The 18014-nt window shown below is 38.7% G+C and overlaps 1 protein-coding gene across 1 annotated transcript; it reads left to right on the top strand.

Moving 5' to 3' along the window:
• Positions 1-1985: 1985 nt before the first annotated feature.
• Positions 1986-12374, top strand: LOC127131854 (uncharacterized). The gene is made up of 3 exons (XM_051060745.1): positions 1986-2219; positions 11246-11830; positions 11916-12374. Exons 1-3 carry the CDS (start codon positions 1986-1988, stop codon positions 12372-12374), a joined length of 1278 nt encoding a protein of 425 aa, XP_050916702.1.
• Positions 12375-18014: the final 5640 nt, after the last annotated feature.

The following is an 18014-nucleotide window of genomic DNA, read 5'->3' as shown; positions in this document are numbered from 1 at the left end:
TTGCATCATTTGGATTTTTGATGAGAAAGTAATTGGCACTTGAAGTGGTACTTTTTCAAGATTCAATGACTTTGGTCCAAAGTGACCTATAATGTTTTGTATTATCACATGTGTTTATTTTAGGATTATTAAATTTTGTTCAACATAACAAATGAAGTAGACATATTGAAATTTCCAATGCATTTGATCCCACCTAAAATTCATGAAAAATGAGTGAGTTAGGTCCTTGAGAAGTTGATCCAAAATTAGGGTTTCAGTCAAAATGACCTATAATGTATTGAAATGGATGATAACCTTACAAGCTTCAAATAAATTTTTGATGAACATGACAGTTGTTCATTTGGTTCTTAAGAGCATTTTTCTATTGGGGTCATCTTCATTTGACAAACACATCAAAAGTTAGGTCTCAGTGGATTTCGAAATAGTCAGATGAATTGACTGATCAACTTCTCAAGTCCAAACTTCAAATCTTAATGAATTGATGATTGAGGACACTTACATAGGCTCATATATGCATGAAATTAGAAATGAAATAACTTCCCTTAATGTTATTTGATCATGGGTTGAGTTTTCTTCATGAGCAAGGCATAGTTGATGCACAATTGAATTAGGGTTTCCTTGGGAAACAATCCTCAAGCCCTTTGGTTTGCTTTGACCAAATTGACAAATTGAGATAATTGGGAGGCATATATGATGATTGAGAGCTTTATGAACCATTGTCATGCTTGCTTTCAACTTCATCTGGCCATATCAATGAGTATGGGGGCCTCATAGGAGCCTTGAAACTGAAAAATGGAAGAGAAAATGCAAAATTCCTTTCGGTGAAGGGTGGGATTCCAATTCTGCAGAGTATTAGGCTCCTTAAGGTTGGTTTGGAATGAAGCTGAGCACCTGTATTTATAGTGAAAGCTGATGCAAGCAAGGCAAAATTCATGTGTGCATGAAATGAGGGCCTCCATGCATGGGCCTGTAGAGGCGCATGGGAGGCCCAAATGCAATGGCAATTAAGGGTTCAGATGTAAGTAAGATGAATTGGACGTGCAAATTTGATGGAATTGGCTTGTGCGCAAATATTTAACATGGTTTCCATAAATGCACATAAATCTTCATCTCTTCGAAAATGCACTTTGCCAAATTGAAACATGGTCATGTGTGTAATGGTTGGAAAGGTCTTGACATGAGGAACAATTGTTATGTTGAACAAAAATCCATTTGGAATTGGGAAATTATTGAAAACAGACCTTGAAGTTCAAGGTACAAAACATGCATATGAGAATTTAGCCAAAATTGACTAACTTCAAGCCCTTCTATTTCAATGACGCAAGCCTCAAATGACAAAACCTTCAACACAAAAGTTGTATATCTTTTCAAGAAAATCAATTTGGACCCAAATTTTGCATCATTTTCCCTAGGAGTACCTAAGACACTTTGGGTGCTAACACCTTCCCTCTGTGTAACCAACCCCCTTACCTGTGATCTCTGATATTTATTAGTTTTTATTTGAAAACTTCTTACTATTTGGGTTTTGTTCGCATTTTTTCCCTTTTCCCTTGGAAACAATAAATCGCGGTGGCGACTCTTGTTAATTGATCTTTAGCTTGTCAATAGCTTAATGATCATGAATTTCCCGCTACAGTACGACATGTCCGTAGGTCATTGGTGGAAATGCATAAGACCATGTGCACAACAGTGATTGTAAGCACAACCATGAGTGTTGTGCAACTTGTAGCGTGAACCCCCGTGGTTGTTTGCTTGTCAAGAGAGATATCCAGAGGTTGATGGATGAGAATGTAATCCAAATTCAACAGTCAAGGGATATAGATGATGTCAATGTAATTGTACCAGTGTCCCAAACCCTTGAGCGGGTAGTGATTCAGTTTGATAGTAGCAACGGAAAAATATCAATATCGTTGTTGGTTATACAGTTAGCGGGTCCCATCCTGTATGCATCCGATAAAGATGTGCCGTATTAGTATAATGCCATGATGGTGAAAAATGGTCAAGAGGTTTCATTGCCTACGACAAATTATGTTGTGAATATAGATGATATTGCAAAGGTGACTCGTAGCGGTCGTGTTTTTGGTCCCGTTTTTCCAAAAGAGGTGGTAGAGGATGTTTCAATCGGTAAGAAAGTGGATGTGCCTGCAGTGAACCCAGTTAGTGCTCCCGCGTGTCAGTCTGGTGAATCTGGCAAGCTAAAGCCTAACGATGATGATGAGGTACTATGATTAATTAAGAGAAGTGAGTTTAATATGGTGGAGCAGCTGCTCCAAACTCCATCGAAGATTTTAGTGTTGTCTCTGTTGATGAGTTCCGAAGCGCATAGAGAAGCATTGCATAAGGTGTTATAGCAAGCCTATGTGGAGCATGACGTGACTGTGGATCAATTCGACAACATTGTGGCTAACATCACCTGCTTGTAATAATCTGTGTTTTTGTGATGAAGAACTTCCTAAGGAAGGTAGAAATCACAATCTGGCGCTACATATATCAATGAATTGCAAGGAGGGTGCCCTGTCAAATGTGCTAGTTGATACTGGTTCTTCTCTAAATGTACTCCCGAAATCAACTCTATCCAGATTATCCTATCAAGGCACCCCCATGAGGTATAGTGGCGTGATCATTAAAGCGTTCGACGGTTCACGAAAAATCATCATTGGTAATGTGGACCTTCTAGTAAAGATAAGTCAGAGTGGTTTTCAGATTACCTTCCAAGTAATGGACATCCACCTGGCCTATAGTTGTTTGTTAGGAAGAACATGGATTCACGAGGCGGGAGCTTTAACGTCTACTCTGTACCAGAAGTTGAAATTCGTAAAGAATGGCAAGTTTGTCATTGTTGGTGGACAGAAGGCACTTCTGGTAAGCCATATGTCATCTTTTACATATGTTGAAGCTGAGGAGGAGGTTGGAACGTCGTTCCAAGCCTTATTTATTGCTGAAGTGAAGAAAATTGGGGCACCCATGTCTTCTTTCAATGATGCTCAAAAAGCTATTGAGGCAGGCAGTACAGATCAGTGGGGCCGTATGGTAGATGTTGCGGAGAATAAGAATAGGTCTAGATTGGGATTTCAACAAGGCCCATCCAACGTCAAAACTGAAGAAGTACAACCTAGTTTCCATAGAGGAGGGTTCATCCATGGTAATGAAAAACACTCAACTGCAGTGATCGAGGGTGATGAAGATGAAGACTGCGCCGACTTTGTGACGCATGGCAAGACTTGCAACAATTTGGTTGTTGTTGATATTCATGTTATTATCCATCGCTTTAAGTAATTTGTTTTTTCATTATTTTAAGAAAAAACCTTCTCCTATGCCTAAGGGAGAAGTGAACATTGTTAGGCATTTCTCAATTATCATTAATAAAATGAAATTCTATTCATCCACATCTATGATGTTTTATTTTACTTTTTGCCTTTTTAAAAATGGTAATCACAAAAAACATAAATAAATAAAATCATTATGCAGGTTGGTTCCCAACCCCATTGAATACAATGATCCTACTACCTCTCCAAACTTTGAGTTTCCTGTGTTTGAGGCCGAGGAAGAGATTGATGATGAAGTATCTGATGAATTATCTCGTCTACTTAAGCATGAGGAAAAAGTCATTCAGTTGTTCAAAGAGAAGATTGAGCTAGTCAACTTGGGTTTCGAGGATGATGTGAAGGAAGTCAAGATTGGGTCTCAACTGTGTCCAGAGGATAAGAAGGGGTTGATTGATCTTCTTCGAGAGTATTCAGATGTTTTTGCTTAGTCTTATCAAGACATGCCTGGGTTAGATTCTGAAATTGTGGAGCATAAATTATTGTTGAAGCCAGAATGCCCGCCAGTCAAGCAGAAGTCGAGGAGAACTCATCTTGACATGGCAGTGAATATCAAAGAAGAAGTGCAGAAGCAGATTGATGTCGGATTTCTTGTTACCGCTGAGTATCCGCAGTGGGTGGCCAATATTGTGCCTATTCCGAAGAAGGATGGAAAAGTTTGTATGTGTGTTGATTATAGAGATTTGAGCAAAGCTAGTCCAAAAGATGATTTCCCTCTGCCACACATTGATATGTTGCTAGACAATACAGCTAAATTCAAAGTCTTTTCGTTTATGGATGGATTTTCCGGTTACAATCAGATCAAAATGGCACCCGAAGATATGGAGAAGACCACATTCATTACACCCTGGGGATCATTCTGCTATAGAGTGATGCCTTTCGGTTTAAAAAATGCTGGTGTAACTTACCAGAGAGCTATGACCACTCTTTTTCATGACATGATGCACAAAGAGATCGAAGTCTATATTGATGATATGATTGTTAAATCAAGTGATGAAGAAGAACATGTTGAGCATTTGTTGAAACTATTCCAGCGTTTGAGAAAGTATAAACTCTGCTTGAATCCCAATAAGTGTACATTTGATGTTCGTTCTAGTAAGTTGTTGGGATTTATTGTCAGTGATAAGGGTATTGAAGTTGATCATGCCAAGGTCAAAGCAATACAAGAGATTCTTGCGCCCAAAACTGAGAAGCAAGTCAGAGGTTTTCTCGGCCGCTTGAACTATATTTCAAGATTCATATCACATATGACTGCCACGTGTGCGCCTAAATTCAAGCTTCTTCAGAAAGATCAGTCTTGTGATTGGACCGAATATTGCCAAAAAGCTTTTTACAGTATCAAAGAGTATCTGCTTGAGCCTCCGATTCTGTCTCCACCTGTTGAAGAAAGACTGTTGATCATGTATTTGACTGTGCTAGATGAGAGTATGGGTTGTGTTCTCGGTCAGCAAGAAGAAACTAGAAAGAAGGAATATGCGATTTACTACCTCAGTAAGAAGTTCACCGAATGTGAGACTTGGTATTCTATGCTAGAAAAAGACTTGTTGTGCACTGGCTTGGGCTGCTAAGCATCTGCACCAGTATATGTTGAATAATACTACTTGGTTGATACCCAAAATGGACCCAATCAAGTATATTTTTGAGAAGCCTGCTTTAACAAGGAGGATTGCCCGTTGGCATATGTTGTTATCCGAGTATGATATTGAATACCGGTCTCATAAAGCTATCAAGGGTAGTGTCTTGGCTGGCCATTTGGCTCACCAACCAATTGAAGATTTCCAGTCAGTGTAGTATGATTTTCCTGGCGAAGAGATCTTGTACTTGAAAATGAAAGATTGCGATGAACCATTGCTTGAAGAAGGGTCAGAACCTGGTTCCCGTAGGGGCATGGTATTTGATGGAGCTGTTAATTAGTATGGTAATGGCATTGGGGTGGTGATTATTACTCCTTAAGGCACTCATTTTCCATTTACAGCTAGATTGACTTTCAAGTGTACAAACAATATGGCTGAGTATGAAGCTTGCATTATGGGGTATGAAGAGGCCATTGATCTCAGAATCAAGTATCTTGGCGTCTATGGAGATTCAACTTTGGTTGTGAATCGGACCAAAGGTGAATGGGAGACGAATCAACCCAGTTTGATACCATACAAATATTATGCGATGAGGATTTCAACTTTCTTTACAAAGGTTGAGTTTCATCATATCCCTCGAGATGAAAACCGGATGGCAGACGCTCTTGCAACGTTGGCTTCAACGATTGTGGTGAATTTTTGGAATGAGGTTCCCAATCTGACGGTGATGCGTCTCGATAGGCCGGCTCATGTGTTCGCTGTTAAAAAAATCAAATATGAGAAGCCATGGTATTATGATATCAAGAGTATCCTCCAAAGTCATATTTACCCGCCTGGGGCATCTTTGAAAGATAAGAAGACTTTGAGGAGATTAGCCGACAACTTCTACCTGAATGGTGATGTGCTTTACAAGAGAAACTTTGATATGGTTCTGCTCAGATGCGTGAATAGACACGAAGAAGACCTATTGATGACTGAAGTTCATAAAGGTTCCTTTGGTACTCATTCCAATGGACATGCTATGGCGAAGAAGATATTGAGGGAAGATTACTATTGGCTGACAATGGAATCTAACTATTGCAAGTTTGTGAAGAAATGCCACAAGTGTCAAATATATGCAGATAAGATTCATGTTCCTCCGACATTGTTGAATATCATTTCCTCTCCATGGCCCTTCTCCATGTGGGGAATTGATATGATCGGCATGATTGAGCCCAAAGCTTCGAACAAATATCGTTTCATTCTAGTGGCTATAGATTACTTCACAAAATGGGTTGAAGCGACATCGTATGCTAATGTAACCAAGCAAGTTGTTGTGAGGTTTATCAAGAATCAGATTATATGTCGTTATGGTGTGCCAAGTAAGATCGTTACTGATAATGGATCTAACTTAAATAATAAAAAGGTGGAAGCTATTTGCAAAGACTTCAAGATTGCACACCATAATTATTCTCCCTACATACCCAAGATGAATGAGGTTGTTAAAGGTGTGAATAAGAATATTAAGAAGATCATTCAGAAGATGGTTGTAACCTACAAAGATTGGCATGAGATGCTCCCATTTTTCTTTGCATGGGTATCGTACATCCATCCGCACTTCAACAAGGGCAACCCCTTTCTCTCTTGTTTATGGCATGGAAATTGTGCTCCCAGTAGAGGTTGAGATCCCATCATTGTGTGTCTTGATAGAAGCCAAGTTGACAGAAGATGAATGTTATCAAACCAGGTATGATCAGCTGAATTTGATTGAAGAGGGGAGGTTGACTGCCATGTGTCACGGTCAGTTGTACCAGCAGAGAATGAAGAAGGAATTTGATAATAAGGTCAGACCTCGAGTATTCAAAGAAGGTGACCTCATGCTCAAGAAAATTCTATCTTTCAAACCTGATGCCAGGGGAAAATAGACTCCTAATTATGAAGGCACATATGTTATTAAGTAGCCTTTTCAGGCGGTGCTCTGATTCTTACAACTATGGATGGTGAAGAGTTCACACGTTCTGTTAATGCTGATGCAGTCAAGAAATACTTCGCCTATAAATAAAAAAACAACTTGCTAAGTTGAAAACTCGAAGGGGAGGATTAGGCAAAAATGAGCGTCTTGGTGGATTGAAAACCCGAAAGGGCGATCTAGACAAAAATTAGAGACATAAAACAGAAATTCATCCCGATAGGTTGAGTACCCCATCTTGGGGAAATCTATGCAAAATTTAGGGATTATGGCAAGTAACTGCATTCGGTTGATCTCCAGTCTTTGAACAATCTTGAGCAAGTTAGTCAACTTGGATTCATCAGTTTCAACCAAAGCCAAGAGCACAGTGGATATCGAAGTTGTTAGAAGGATTAGTGATCATTGTATTCAATGTAGCCCTTTTCCATGTAAATTACCGTTTTTCAACTTTTGAAAAGATTTATGGATTCTTGTCATTTACAGGCTACCATTCTATTAAATTGTAGATGTTTTTGATTGGCTGCATTTTGTGTTAAAACCCTAACTGTACTCTGATGTCTTGACTGATGTCATGACATGCTTGAGTAGTATGCTGCAGGATTAGCTAATACAGGAGTTACTGAATGTTAAACTGAATGTTATGACATTCATCCCTGACAGCAGATACTAAATTATAGGCCAGTTAGTTTTTCTGGTATAGTTCAGTATTTATTACAGGCTGCTGTTTCAGGAAACCAACAACTGAGCTAGAATAAAAGCTGTCTAGCATATGGCCTATGTTCTGGACGTCAAACTAAATGTTATGACATTCATTCCTGACAGCATATACTAAAGTGTAGGCTAGTTAGTTTTTCTGTTATGATTCAGTATTTATCTCAGGCTATTTTTCAGGAATCTAACAGCTGTGCTAAAATCCAGGAAACTAACAACTGTGCTAAAATTAAGAGGCCTAACATATAGCCTATTTGTTAGCACCCTAATATGTGGAAATTAGGTTAACTTGCTTAACCTTAATTTTAGGAAATTCAATTACAAGGCCCAAGTGCTGCATTATAAAAGGATGGCAATCCTACTTTCAGCAACTCATGGTTTTAAAGTGTGGAGAATTAAATACATCAGTGTATTTCCTTGTTGTACGTTTTATTGTGTCTTGTATTAGGTTTACTTGTGAGCCAAGCAATTATCACTTAGATGATTGCATTAGACTAGGGTGTTAATTGAGTTGTAATTGTTGTGTCACTCTAAGCTTTTAAGCGTGAGTGTTGTGTATCTTTATTAAAGCTTTTAAGCACAATCAAGAGTTGTTTGAAGTATAACTTCGCCATTGACTTTAAACTTATTAAAGGTTGTAATCATTATGGTGATTGAGGGGGAGTGAGTAGGAACTCAGGTCTTAGTGTAGATTGAAATTGCATTGGGTAGGTCTTAAGTGATAGGATTAAACAGTTGGTTTAAGTCCTGAATTAATACCTCTTATAGTGGATTTCCTCCCTGGCTTGGTAGCCCCCAGACGTAGGTGTGTTTGTCACCGAACTGGGTAAACAATTCTCTGCGTTATTTACTGCCATTTACATTTATTTTCTGCAAACATTACCTGTCTGTGCAGAATTGGATGTCATAACATCTTGTGTGACATCGATAGTTTGCTACTAGAATTTCAATTGGCATCAGAGCAGGCACCCTGCCTGTTAATTTCTGGGTGAGATCTAGGGACGTTACTTTCTAGTACCATGGACAGGGATGCAGGATTCTCAAATAGACCACCCATGCTGAATGGTTCTAACTATGAGGACTGGAAACCTCATATGATAGCCTTCTTGAGGTCTCTGGATAGTAAAGTCTGGAGAGCTGTCAACAAAGGATGGGAACATCTAACGAAGACAGGTAAAGATGGAATCATTATGCAAATTCCTGAAGAAGAGTGGGACAAAGAGCAAGAAGCATTAGCCCTTGGAAACTCTAAGGCCTTGAATGCACTGTTCAATGGGATAAATAAGAACATCTTCAGACTGGTGCATCATTGTGAGCTGGCTAAAGAAGTTTGGGATACTCTCAAAACAACCCATGAAGGTACCTCCAAGGTAAGGATGTCTAAACTCCAGATGCTGACTACTAAGTTTGAAAATATGAGGATGAAAGAGGATGAGACTATTCATGACTTCCACATGAATGTTCTTGAAATTTCCAACACTTCTGGAGGCTTAGGAGAGAAAATGCCTGAAGAAAAACTTGTAAGAAAGATTCTCAGATCATTGCCCAAGAGATTTGCCATGAAGGTTACTGCTATAGAAGAGGCTCAAGATATCTGCAATATGATGGTTGATGAGCTTATTGGTTCTCTCCAAACTTTTGAAATGGGCTTGTGTGAGAATGTTGAAAATAAAAACAAAAGCATTTCCTTTGTATCAAATACTGAAGAGGATACAGAAGAAGGAAATATTGGAGGTGATGAAAGCATATCAGAAGCTATAGCCATGCTTGGAAGACAGTTCAACAAGTTCATAAAGAAGGTTGATCAAAAAGGAAGACCAAATGTCAAGAACTCATCATCTGACATCAGTAGAAGATCAAAATCTGAAGAAAAGTTCAACCAAGGCAAGGGAATCCAGTGTCATGGATGTGAAGGTTTTGGACACATTAGAGCTGAATGTCCTACCATCCTCAGGATGCAAAAGAAGGGACTATCTGTTACCTGGTCTGAGGGAGACTCTGAGAGTGAATCTGAAAGAGAATCTGCTAAACATGTCACTGCACTAACTAGTGTTTGTGCCTCTGATGATGGCTCAAGTGGAGATGAACTTACATTTGATGAACTTGCTACTTCATATAAAGAGCTATGTATCAAAAGTGCAGAAGTGTGTATACAAGGAGAAAAGTAGAAGAAACTCATCAAGGAGCTGGAAGCTGAGAAGAAGAAGCATCTAACAGTCATAGATGGTCTAAATGGTGAGATAACCTTGCTGACCTCTAAGCTAGATCAAATGACAAAATCCATCAGAGTGCTGAATAAAGGAACTGACACTTTGGAAGAGATTCTAAAGGTGGGACCGAAATCAGGAACCATGTATGGTTTAGGCTTTGTTAAGGAATCCTCAACTGAACTCAAAAGCTCAAAGGCTGAAGTTCAGAAAATCAAATGGAAGTCACAACCAATGTCACAACATCAGGGAAACAGGAGGATTAACCATCAAAAGAAGAAATTTCAAAGATGGAGATGTCACTACTGTGGTAGATTTGGTCACATAAAACCCTTCTGCTACAGGTTGCATGGTTATCCCAACCAGACCCCTCAAGTCAGACCTAAGCAGAAGGCATCTAAGCATAATGCCCCCATCAAGAAACAACAATGGGTTGCTAGATTAGCTTACACATCACTAAGGGCATCTACTAGAGAAGACTGGTATTTTGATAGTGGTTGCTCAAGACATATGACTGGGATGGAGAACTTATTGGTAGATAGACAACCTCATACTACCAGTTATGTGACCTTTGGTGATGGAGCTAAAGGAAAAATCAAAGGTGTTGGTAAGATGAACAGTCCTGGAGTTCCAGAACTGAATAATGTGCTGTTAGTAAAAGGACTAACTACTAATCTCATCAGCATAAGCCAGCTATGTGATCAAGGCTTCAATGTACAGTTCACTAAGGAAGAGTGTTTTGTGAAGAATGGAGAAAATAAGGAAGTTATGAGAGGATCCAGATCCAATGATAACTGCTATCTATGGGAACCTGAAGTCTCAAACTACTCCTCAATGTGATTCTTAGCCAAGGAAGAAAAGGAAGTGAAATTATGGCATAGAACCCTTGGACATCTACATTTAAAAGGAATAAAGAAGATCATATCCAAGGAAGCAGGTAGAGGAATCCCAACGCTGCTTATGGATGAAGGAAAAGTCTGTGGAGAATGTCAGATGGGCAAGCTAACTAAGATGTCGCATCCTAAGCTTGGACATCCTAAAACATCCAAAACTCTGGAACTTTTGCACATGGACTTAATGGGACCTATGCAAATTGAAAGTCATGAGTTGTCCTCATCTATTATTCCTCATCAAAATGGTGTAGTTGAAAGGAGGAAACAAAAGTGTGTATCATTATCCACTGCAAAAGCTGAGTACATAACATCTGGTAGCAGCTGTTCCAAACTGGTATGGATGAAACAGATGCAGACTGAGTACAATGTCACTCAGAATGTCATGACATTGGATGCTACTCAATTTGAAAATTTAAGGGGCAAAATGGGAATATGTCTCTCTGAGGAATTATAGCAACTAATGATGTTAGGTATTTATTGTTTAATAATTCAAATTATTAAACATTTGAGAGTATGCTCTGATTGGTCAACAAATAATAGCTATTACTCTTGCAACAAGCGTTACTTCTTCCATCGTTTCAACTTTCAGTCACGCAAGCATTCTCTCAAAGAAACTTTTCATTTCGCCTCTAAGATATTCATCATGTCTCAACAATCCAACTCATCGTCCTCCAAGAACATGTCTGATTCCTCTAGCTCGGAACCATGCAACCCTAACAGAGAAGATCCTGTTGCTGACTCTGCGAATACCTCACATGCAAGAAGACCTAAAGAAACTGTATCAGGCTTCTCCTCAGCAATCGCTCTTGAGGAACGAACCAGAGAAGGTTCCAGGTATATTCACAATGCCATTGCCACTATGGTGACTGGAATACTGTATGGTAATCATAAGGTCCTTGGGGTTTCCGTTCCCTTAAACACTATTGAACCTGATAGTGTTGCCTATCAAGAAAATATTGAGTCTTTAGGAAAGAATATCTCTGATGATGTTGAGCAAACTGATGCTCATAAGGAGTCAAATGTTGACAAACCCTTATACAATGTGGCTAGTGAGGAAGTTCATGTCACTCATGATGTCATTAACAACCCTAACTGTGAGGCTGAAACAGTAGACCTGGAGGAATTTTCTGATAATGAGTTGTTGTCCTCAGTCGTCCCTAGCATAGCCAAAAGGGTTAGGACTAGGAGAGAAAAGAAAACAGTGGCTCAAAGGCCCCCCCAGAAAGAAGATTGATGTTCCAACCTCTTCCAATACAAAGGTGGCAGTCGAGAGTTCCCTCAAGAGGAAAGTTCATGGTCCAACAAAATCTTGGAGCAAAGGGGTGCCCAAGAAAAAGAAGACCAAGTCTGTTGTTGTTGAGTCTGACTCAGATATTCCATGTGATGTCCCTGACACTCTGTCAAAGAAGAAGCCAACCACTAGAAAGCTTGCAGCTAGTGTCCCTAAGGTACCAATTGACAACATATCTTTTCATTTTGCTTCAAGTGTAAACAGGTGGAAATATGTTTATCTGAAGAGGCTGGCTTTGGAGAGGGAATTAGCCCAAAATGTCCTGGAATGTAAGGATATTATGGACCTTATTCAAGAGGTTGGTTTAATGAAGACTATGACTCAGTTCTCAAAGTGCTATGAGATGTTGGTGAAGGAATTTATTATCAATGTGTCTGAAGAATGTGTTGATGAGAAGTCTAAGGAATTCAGGAAAGTGTATGTCTGAGGCAAGTGTGTAAATTTCTCTCCCTCAGTGATCAACTGGTATTTGGGAAGGCCTGATGTAGCTCAACCTGAGCTTGAGGTGACTGACAACAAAATCTGTCAAGTCATCACTGCTAATCAAGTCAGGAAGTGGCCTCTCAAAGGAAAGTTGGTGGCCAGCAAACTGAGTTTCAAGTATGCAATGATGCACAAGATTCGAGCTGCTAACTGGGTGCCCACCAATCATAAATCTACAGTTGCTGTAATGCTTGGAAAGTTTATATATGTTTTTGGAACCAAAGCCAATTTTGACTATGGATCCTATATTTTTGATCAAACTTTGAAGCATGCAGGAAGCTTCAGTGTGAAGGGGCCTATAGCCTTTCCTTCTCTCATATGTGGTATTGTTTTGAATCAGTTTCCAAACATCTTAACAGAGAATGATTTTGTGAAGAAAAGAGACACCCCTTTGTCCTTCAATCATAAGCTGTTCCTAGGTACCCATGTTCCTGACATTGTCATGACAACAGGTGAGACATCACGTGTAAGCAATCAACCAGGTAAAGCTGCTGTCATTGCAATGCTCAAAGAAACTTGCAGGGAGTTAGAGGCAAGGAAGCTGAACTTGGAGAAATTGATTAGTAAGTTGGAGATGACTAAAGGTGATGTGCTTGGTGAAGCTGCTGCTGCTGCAGAAGGAGCTGAAAGACAAGGTGAAGAGGAAGAAGCAGATGCCAGTCCTTATGATGGCACATATGATGATGCTGACTCTGAGTCAGATGACTAGAACATTTCCTGTGTTTCTGAAAATTGTGTGTAATTTTATTTTGTTTTGGTCTGTAATATTAAGTGTTGCTTTGGCAACATTTTTGACACAAAGGGGGAGTAACACCTGTACCCCAGGACAACAGATTTGTTTGAACAGATTTCTTTGAAGTTGAAGGTCCTCTAACCAAGAGGTTATGTTGTTGTGTGCTATCTATGTGTGTTGCTGCTGTTTGAAGTTTAACTTCTATGTGTGCTGAGTGTATTAGCTAATTTGTTTCTCTGCTTGGATGTGTGCTTTCCGCTGCTGTGAGCTCTGTTGTGATGCCAAGTTGTTTTAGCCAAAAATTTGCCAAAGGGGGAGTTTGTAGATGTTTTTGATTGGCTGCATTTTGTGTTAAAACACTAACTGTACTCTGATGTCTTGACTGATGTCATGACATGCTTGAGTAGTATGCTGCAGGATTAGCTAATACAGGAGTTACTGAATGTCAAACTGAATGTTATGACATTCATCCCTAACAGCAGATACTGAATTATAGGCCAGTTAGTTTTTCTGGTATAGTTCAGTATTTATTACAGGCTGTTGTTTCAGGAAACCAACAGCTGAGCTAGAATAAAAGCTGTCTAGCATATGGCCTATGTTCTGGACGTCAAACTGAATGTTATGACATTCATTCCTAACAGCATATGCTAAAGTGTAGGCTATTTAGTTTTTCTGTTATGGTTCAGTATTTATCTCAGGCTATTTTTCAGGAATCTAACAGCTGTGCTAAAATCCAGGAAACTAACAACTGTGCTAAAATTAAGAGGCCTAACATATAGCCTATTTGTTAGCACCCTAATATGTGGAAATTAGGTTAACTTGCTTAACCTTAATTTTAGGAAATTCAATCACAAGGCCCAAGTGCTGCATTATAAAATGATGGCAATCCTACTTTCAGCAACTCAGGGTTTTGAAGTGTGAAGAATTAAATACATCGGTGTATTTCCTTGCTGTACGTTTTATTGTATCTTGTATTAGGTTTACTTGTGAGCCAAGAAATTATCACTTAGATGATTGCATCGGACTAGGGTGTTAATTGAGTTGTAATTGTTGTGTCACTCTAAGCTTTTAAGCGTGAGTGCTGTGTATCTTGATTAAAGATTTTAAGCACAATCAAGAGTTGTTTGAAGTATAACTTCGCCATTGACTTTAAACTTATTAAAGGTTGTAATCACTGTGGTGATTGAGGGGGAGTGAGTAGGAACTCAGGTCTTAGTGTAGATTGAAATTGCATTGGGTAGGTCTTAAGTGATAGGATTAAACAGTTGGTTTAAGTCCTGCATTAATACCTCTTATAGTGGATTTCCTCCTTGGCTTGGTAGCCCCCAGACGTAGGTGTGTTTGTCACCGAACTGGGTAAACAATTCTCTGTGTTATTTACTGCCCTTTACATTTATTTTCTGCATACATTACCTGTCTGCGCAGAATTAGATGTCATAACATCCTGTGTGACATCGATAGTCTGCTACTAGAATTTCATAAATAAAGTTGAGCTTTTTATCCAATTATTTCTACTCTGATTTATTTTTCAGCTAAATAGAATTGAATTTTTATGATGATAATTTTGAAATATTTAAATCAATAAAATTGAAAATCATTTTTAAGATAATATAAGCAATTACTTTTAAAAGCAATCGACTTCATTTAAGAAATATCAATTGCAGTCTGAGAACAGGTAAGCCTTAAAAATGTGGAACATTGTTGGTCTTCCCCAAGCAGTTGGCTTGATCACTTTTTCCTCCTCAACGGAAATTCCGTTTCTCCAGCCGAGTTTTGAGATCGTCTCCCCAGCTGAGCTAGAGGCACATATTCTCAATGGCCAGCATAAGTTTTATTCCCCTCAAGTCGCCAGCGGAATTCACTCCTGACTCTTGCCAGCACTGATTCTTGAGAAACATTTTGGTCCTCGGCAAGGTTGTCACCCATTTGATATGGTGTTGACCTAAAATTCCCCGCAGAGTCGACAATTCAGAACACCTTTTTTCTATCTCCCCAATCAGGGTCGAGTTGGTTGTGATGGATGATTTATGTTTATCCCTATCTTTTTCTCCAGTTGATGCCTCCGTCATGTCGAGATTAGCCGAGTGTTATAGTGATGATTCAGATCAGTGACATCTGTATCCTTTTTAATTGTTTTGTCAGCATAATCATCAATCATATATACATACATACATACATACATATATATATATATATATATATATATATATATATATATATATATATATATATATATATATATATATATATATATATACATACATCATACATTTCATTATGCATAATTATCTCACTTTTGATTCCTTATTTTTCTGATCCTCTGCTATGGTGACATTATTTTCCCCATACAGATTTGGTATGTCTGTCCTCCTTCAATAGTAGATTCTCTGCCCCCTAAGCAGAAAGAATTTAACCTTTCTCATTCCCCACTAAGTTATTTCCTCGTGGATGGTTATTACTTCAGCTTCCTCCCCAGATTGATTATCTGGATGGTACCACTCCCCCTGATTTACATCCTCACCGGGTCGAGTCTTTGTTTGACCGTTTATTTCTAGCTCTTATCTATATAGATGTTTTGATCCCTCGAGAGTTTGTTACCCAGTAACTGGTAATATCCTTTTCGATTTGCGAGTACCTTACTTCTACCCAATACCCGGTAAAAGTAATATACTTCATCTCTTTTTTTTCCCAGCGGATTCGTTTTACGTTTCCTCATGTAGTTTATCCTTGATATGATCATCCTAACCGATGACAAATATTTTTTCCTTTGAGTCTATCCTTGATATGTTCAGCTTAAACAGTGACGAATATTCTCTTCTTTGGTTTTCTACCCAGTAAAAAGGTAGTTGTAATCCCTATTTCATTTCCCAGAGAGTTAATCCTTGTTATGTTCATCCTAACCGATGACGGGTTTCCTCCTCTTTGCGGTCTTCTACCCAGTAACTGGTGGTTGTAAATCCTACTTTCCCCTCCGAGTCTATCCTTGATATGTTCATCCTAACCGGTGACGAATATTCTCTTTGCGGTATTCTATCTAGTAACTGATAGATATAATTCCTACTTTTCCCCGACAGTATATCCTTGATATGTTCATTTTAATCGATGAAGGATATTCTTCCCTTTGAGTCTATCCTTGATATGTTCACTTTAACCAGTGACGGATATTCTCTTTCTTTGGTCTTCTGCCCAGTAACCGGTAGTTGTAAATCCTATTTGATATTTTACCTAGCAGGTTGTTCTTACCTAATAATTGGTAAGGAATACACCTCATATTCCTCAGTGAGTCATCCTTGATATGATTACCCTAACCGATAATGGATGTCTCTCTGTTAGATTATGTTATCTTCCTACCCAGTAACTAGTAATGGATAATATACTTTTGGTACTCCTGTGTTGAAGTTTATGCTTCCCCCAGTTGAGTTTGAGTGCGCATTTCCTCAATGAAGTCACCAATTCCCTATTTGGTTCGGGTATTTCAATATTGTTCTGATTTACTCGCTTCCCCTGCATATTTTCCCTTTCTCCCCGGCTGAGTCTTTCCATTGATTTATTTTCATGGAATACCCTTGTGTCCCCCAACAGTTCTTAGGCGTAGCCTGGCCTATGCACAACTGTTATCCCTAGAGTCTTTGTCTCTCCAGTGAGTTTTCCTTATGAAATGCATTATGCTCCTGTGGACTTTCAGTCTCTCCGTATTATTTTCCTTTGTGGCAACATTTTCCCCACAAAGATTATTTTTAACATTCATATTATATGCATCATGAAGTCTCTTAGGGACCAAATTTTATTTCTATATGTTATTATTTAAGTCCATTCTACTGAGTCGATACGAAGATTTTAACCTTCATCTGCTCTGTTAGAATGTCCTTAAATATGGGCAGCTATAAGACCCAAATTTTGACCCTAAGATCCGTAATGCCATCTCATCATATGCATTAGCATTGGGATCACACCTTGGCATCCTCCTTACCCTTCATTAATTAGGTTTGCATAGGGATATATCATCAAGGACTTTTGATTGTATCATACTTTGTTGTTCATTATTTACTAACCAAAATACCTAAAATATGGCAATGTATAGTTTGTTGCTTTTGTAGGTAGTGTGTATGCTCACCTATGCTCCATCAAGCTCATATCTAGGGTTTGAGACCCTCAATGCAAGGAGCTCAATCAAGAAATAGTTCATAACGGCTCTAGACATCATATATAGATCCCCATGATCTTCACATATCATTTTGAACAAGAAATCATCAAGAGTTTGAAGTTTGCTTGCCTTGGAAACCCTAATTCATCTGGGTATCTTTTGTGACTTCTTCAATAAGCTTCTTGAACATTTGATCAAATATTTCAAGGTATAATTCATATTACATTAACTTACACATATGTGATCCTCCATGAGTTCCAAAAGTCAAGAGAATGTCAAGTTAGCAAGTTGGTTCATGGTGGTTGACCAGAGAAAGTCAACTACTCAAAACTGGGGTTCCCTAGACCCTATCTCCTACAATGTTATTTTTCCAAGAGAAAAGTTACTCAAAACGAAATTTCAAACAACTTTCATGTTGAAGTAAAAATGCTAGTTTTGCTTGGAAAGTCATTTTTAATGGTGAACGATTATAGGCCATTTTGTCAGAACCCTAGTTTGGAGGTCAACTTCCCAAGACCATAACTTTCTCAATTTTTAAGAGATGAAAGCCATTAAAATTCCATGATCAAATTCAAGACGTCTACTTCATCTTTGATGTTTGGAGGAAGTTCAAATTCAACTTGTAAATTCATGTGCCAAAAGGAAATATGATAGGTCATTTTGGACCAATACCATTGAACAAGTGATTTTCCTCAACTTCTAAAATG

Source organism: Lathyrus oleraceus, chromosome 3 (genome assembly GCF_024323335.1).
Source record: "Lathyrus oleraceus cultivar Zhongwan6 chromosome 3, CAAS_Psat_ZW6_1.0, whole genome shotgun sequence".
NCBI classification, from domain to species: domain Eukaryota; kingdom Viridiplantae; phylum Streptophyta; class Magnoliopsida; order Fabales; family Fabaceae; genus Lathyrus; species Lathyrus oleraceus.
This window is presented reverse-complemented; position numbering and strand designations above follow the sequence as displayed.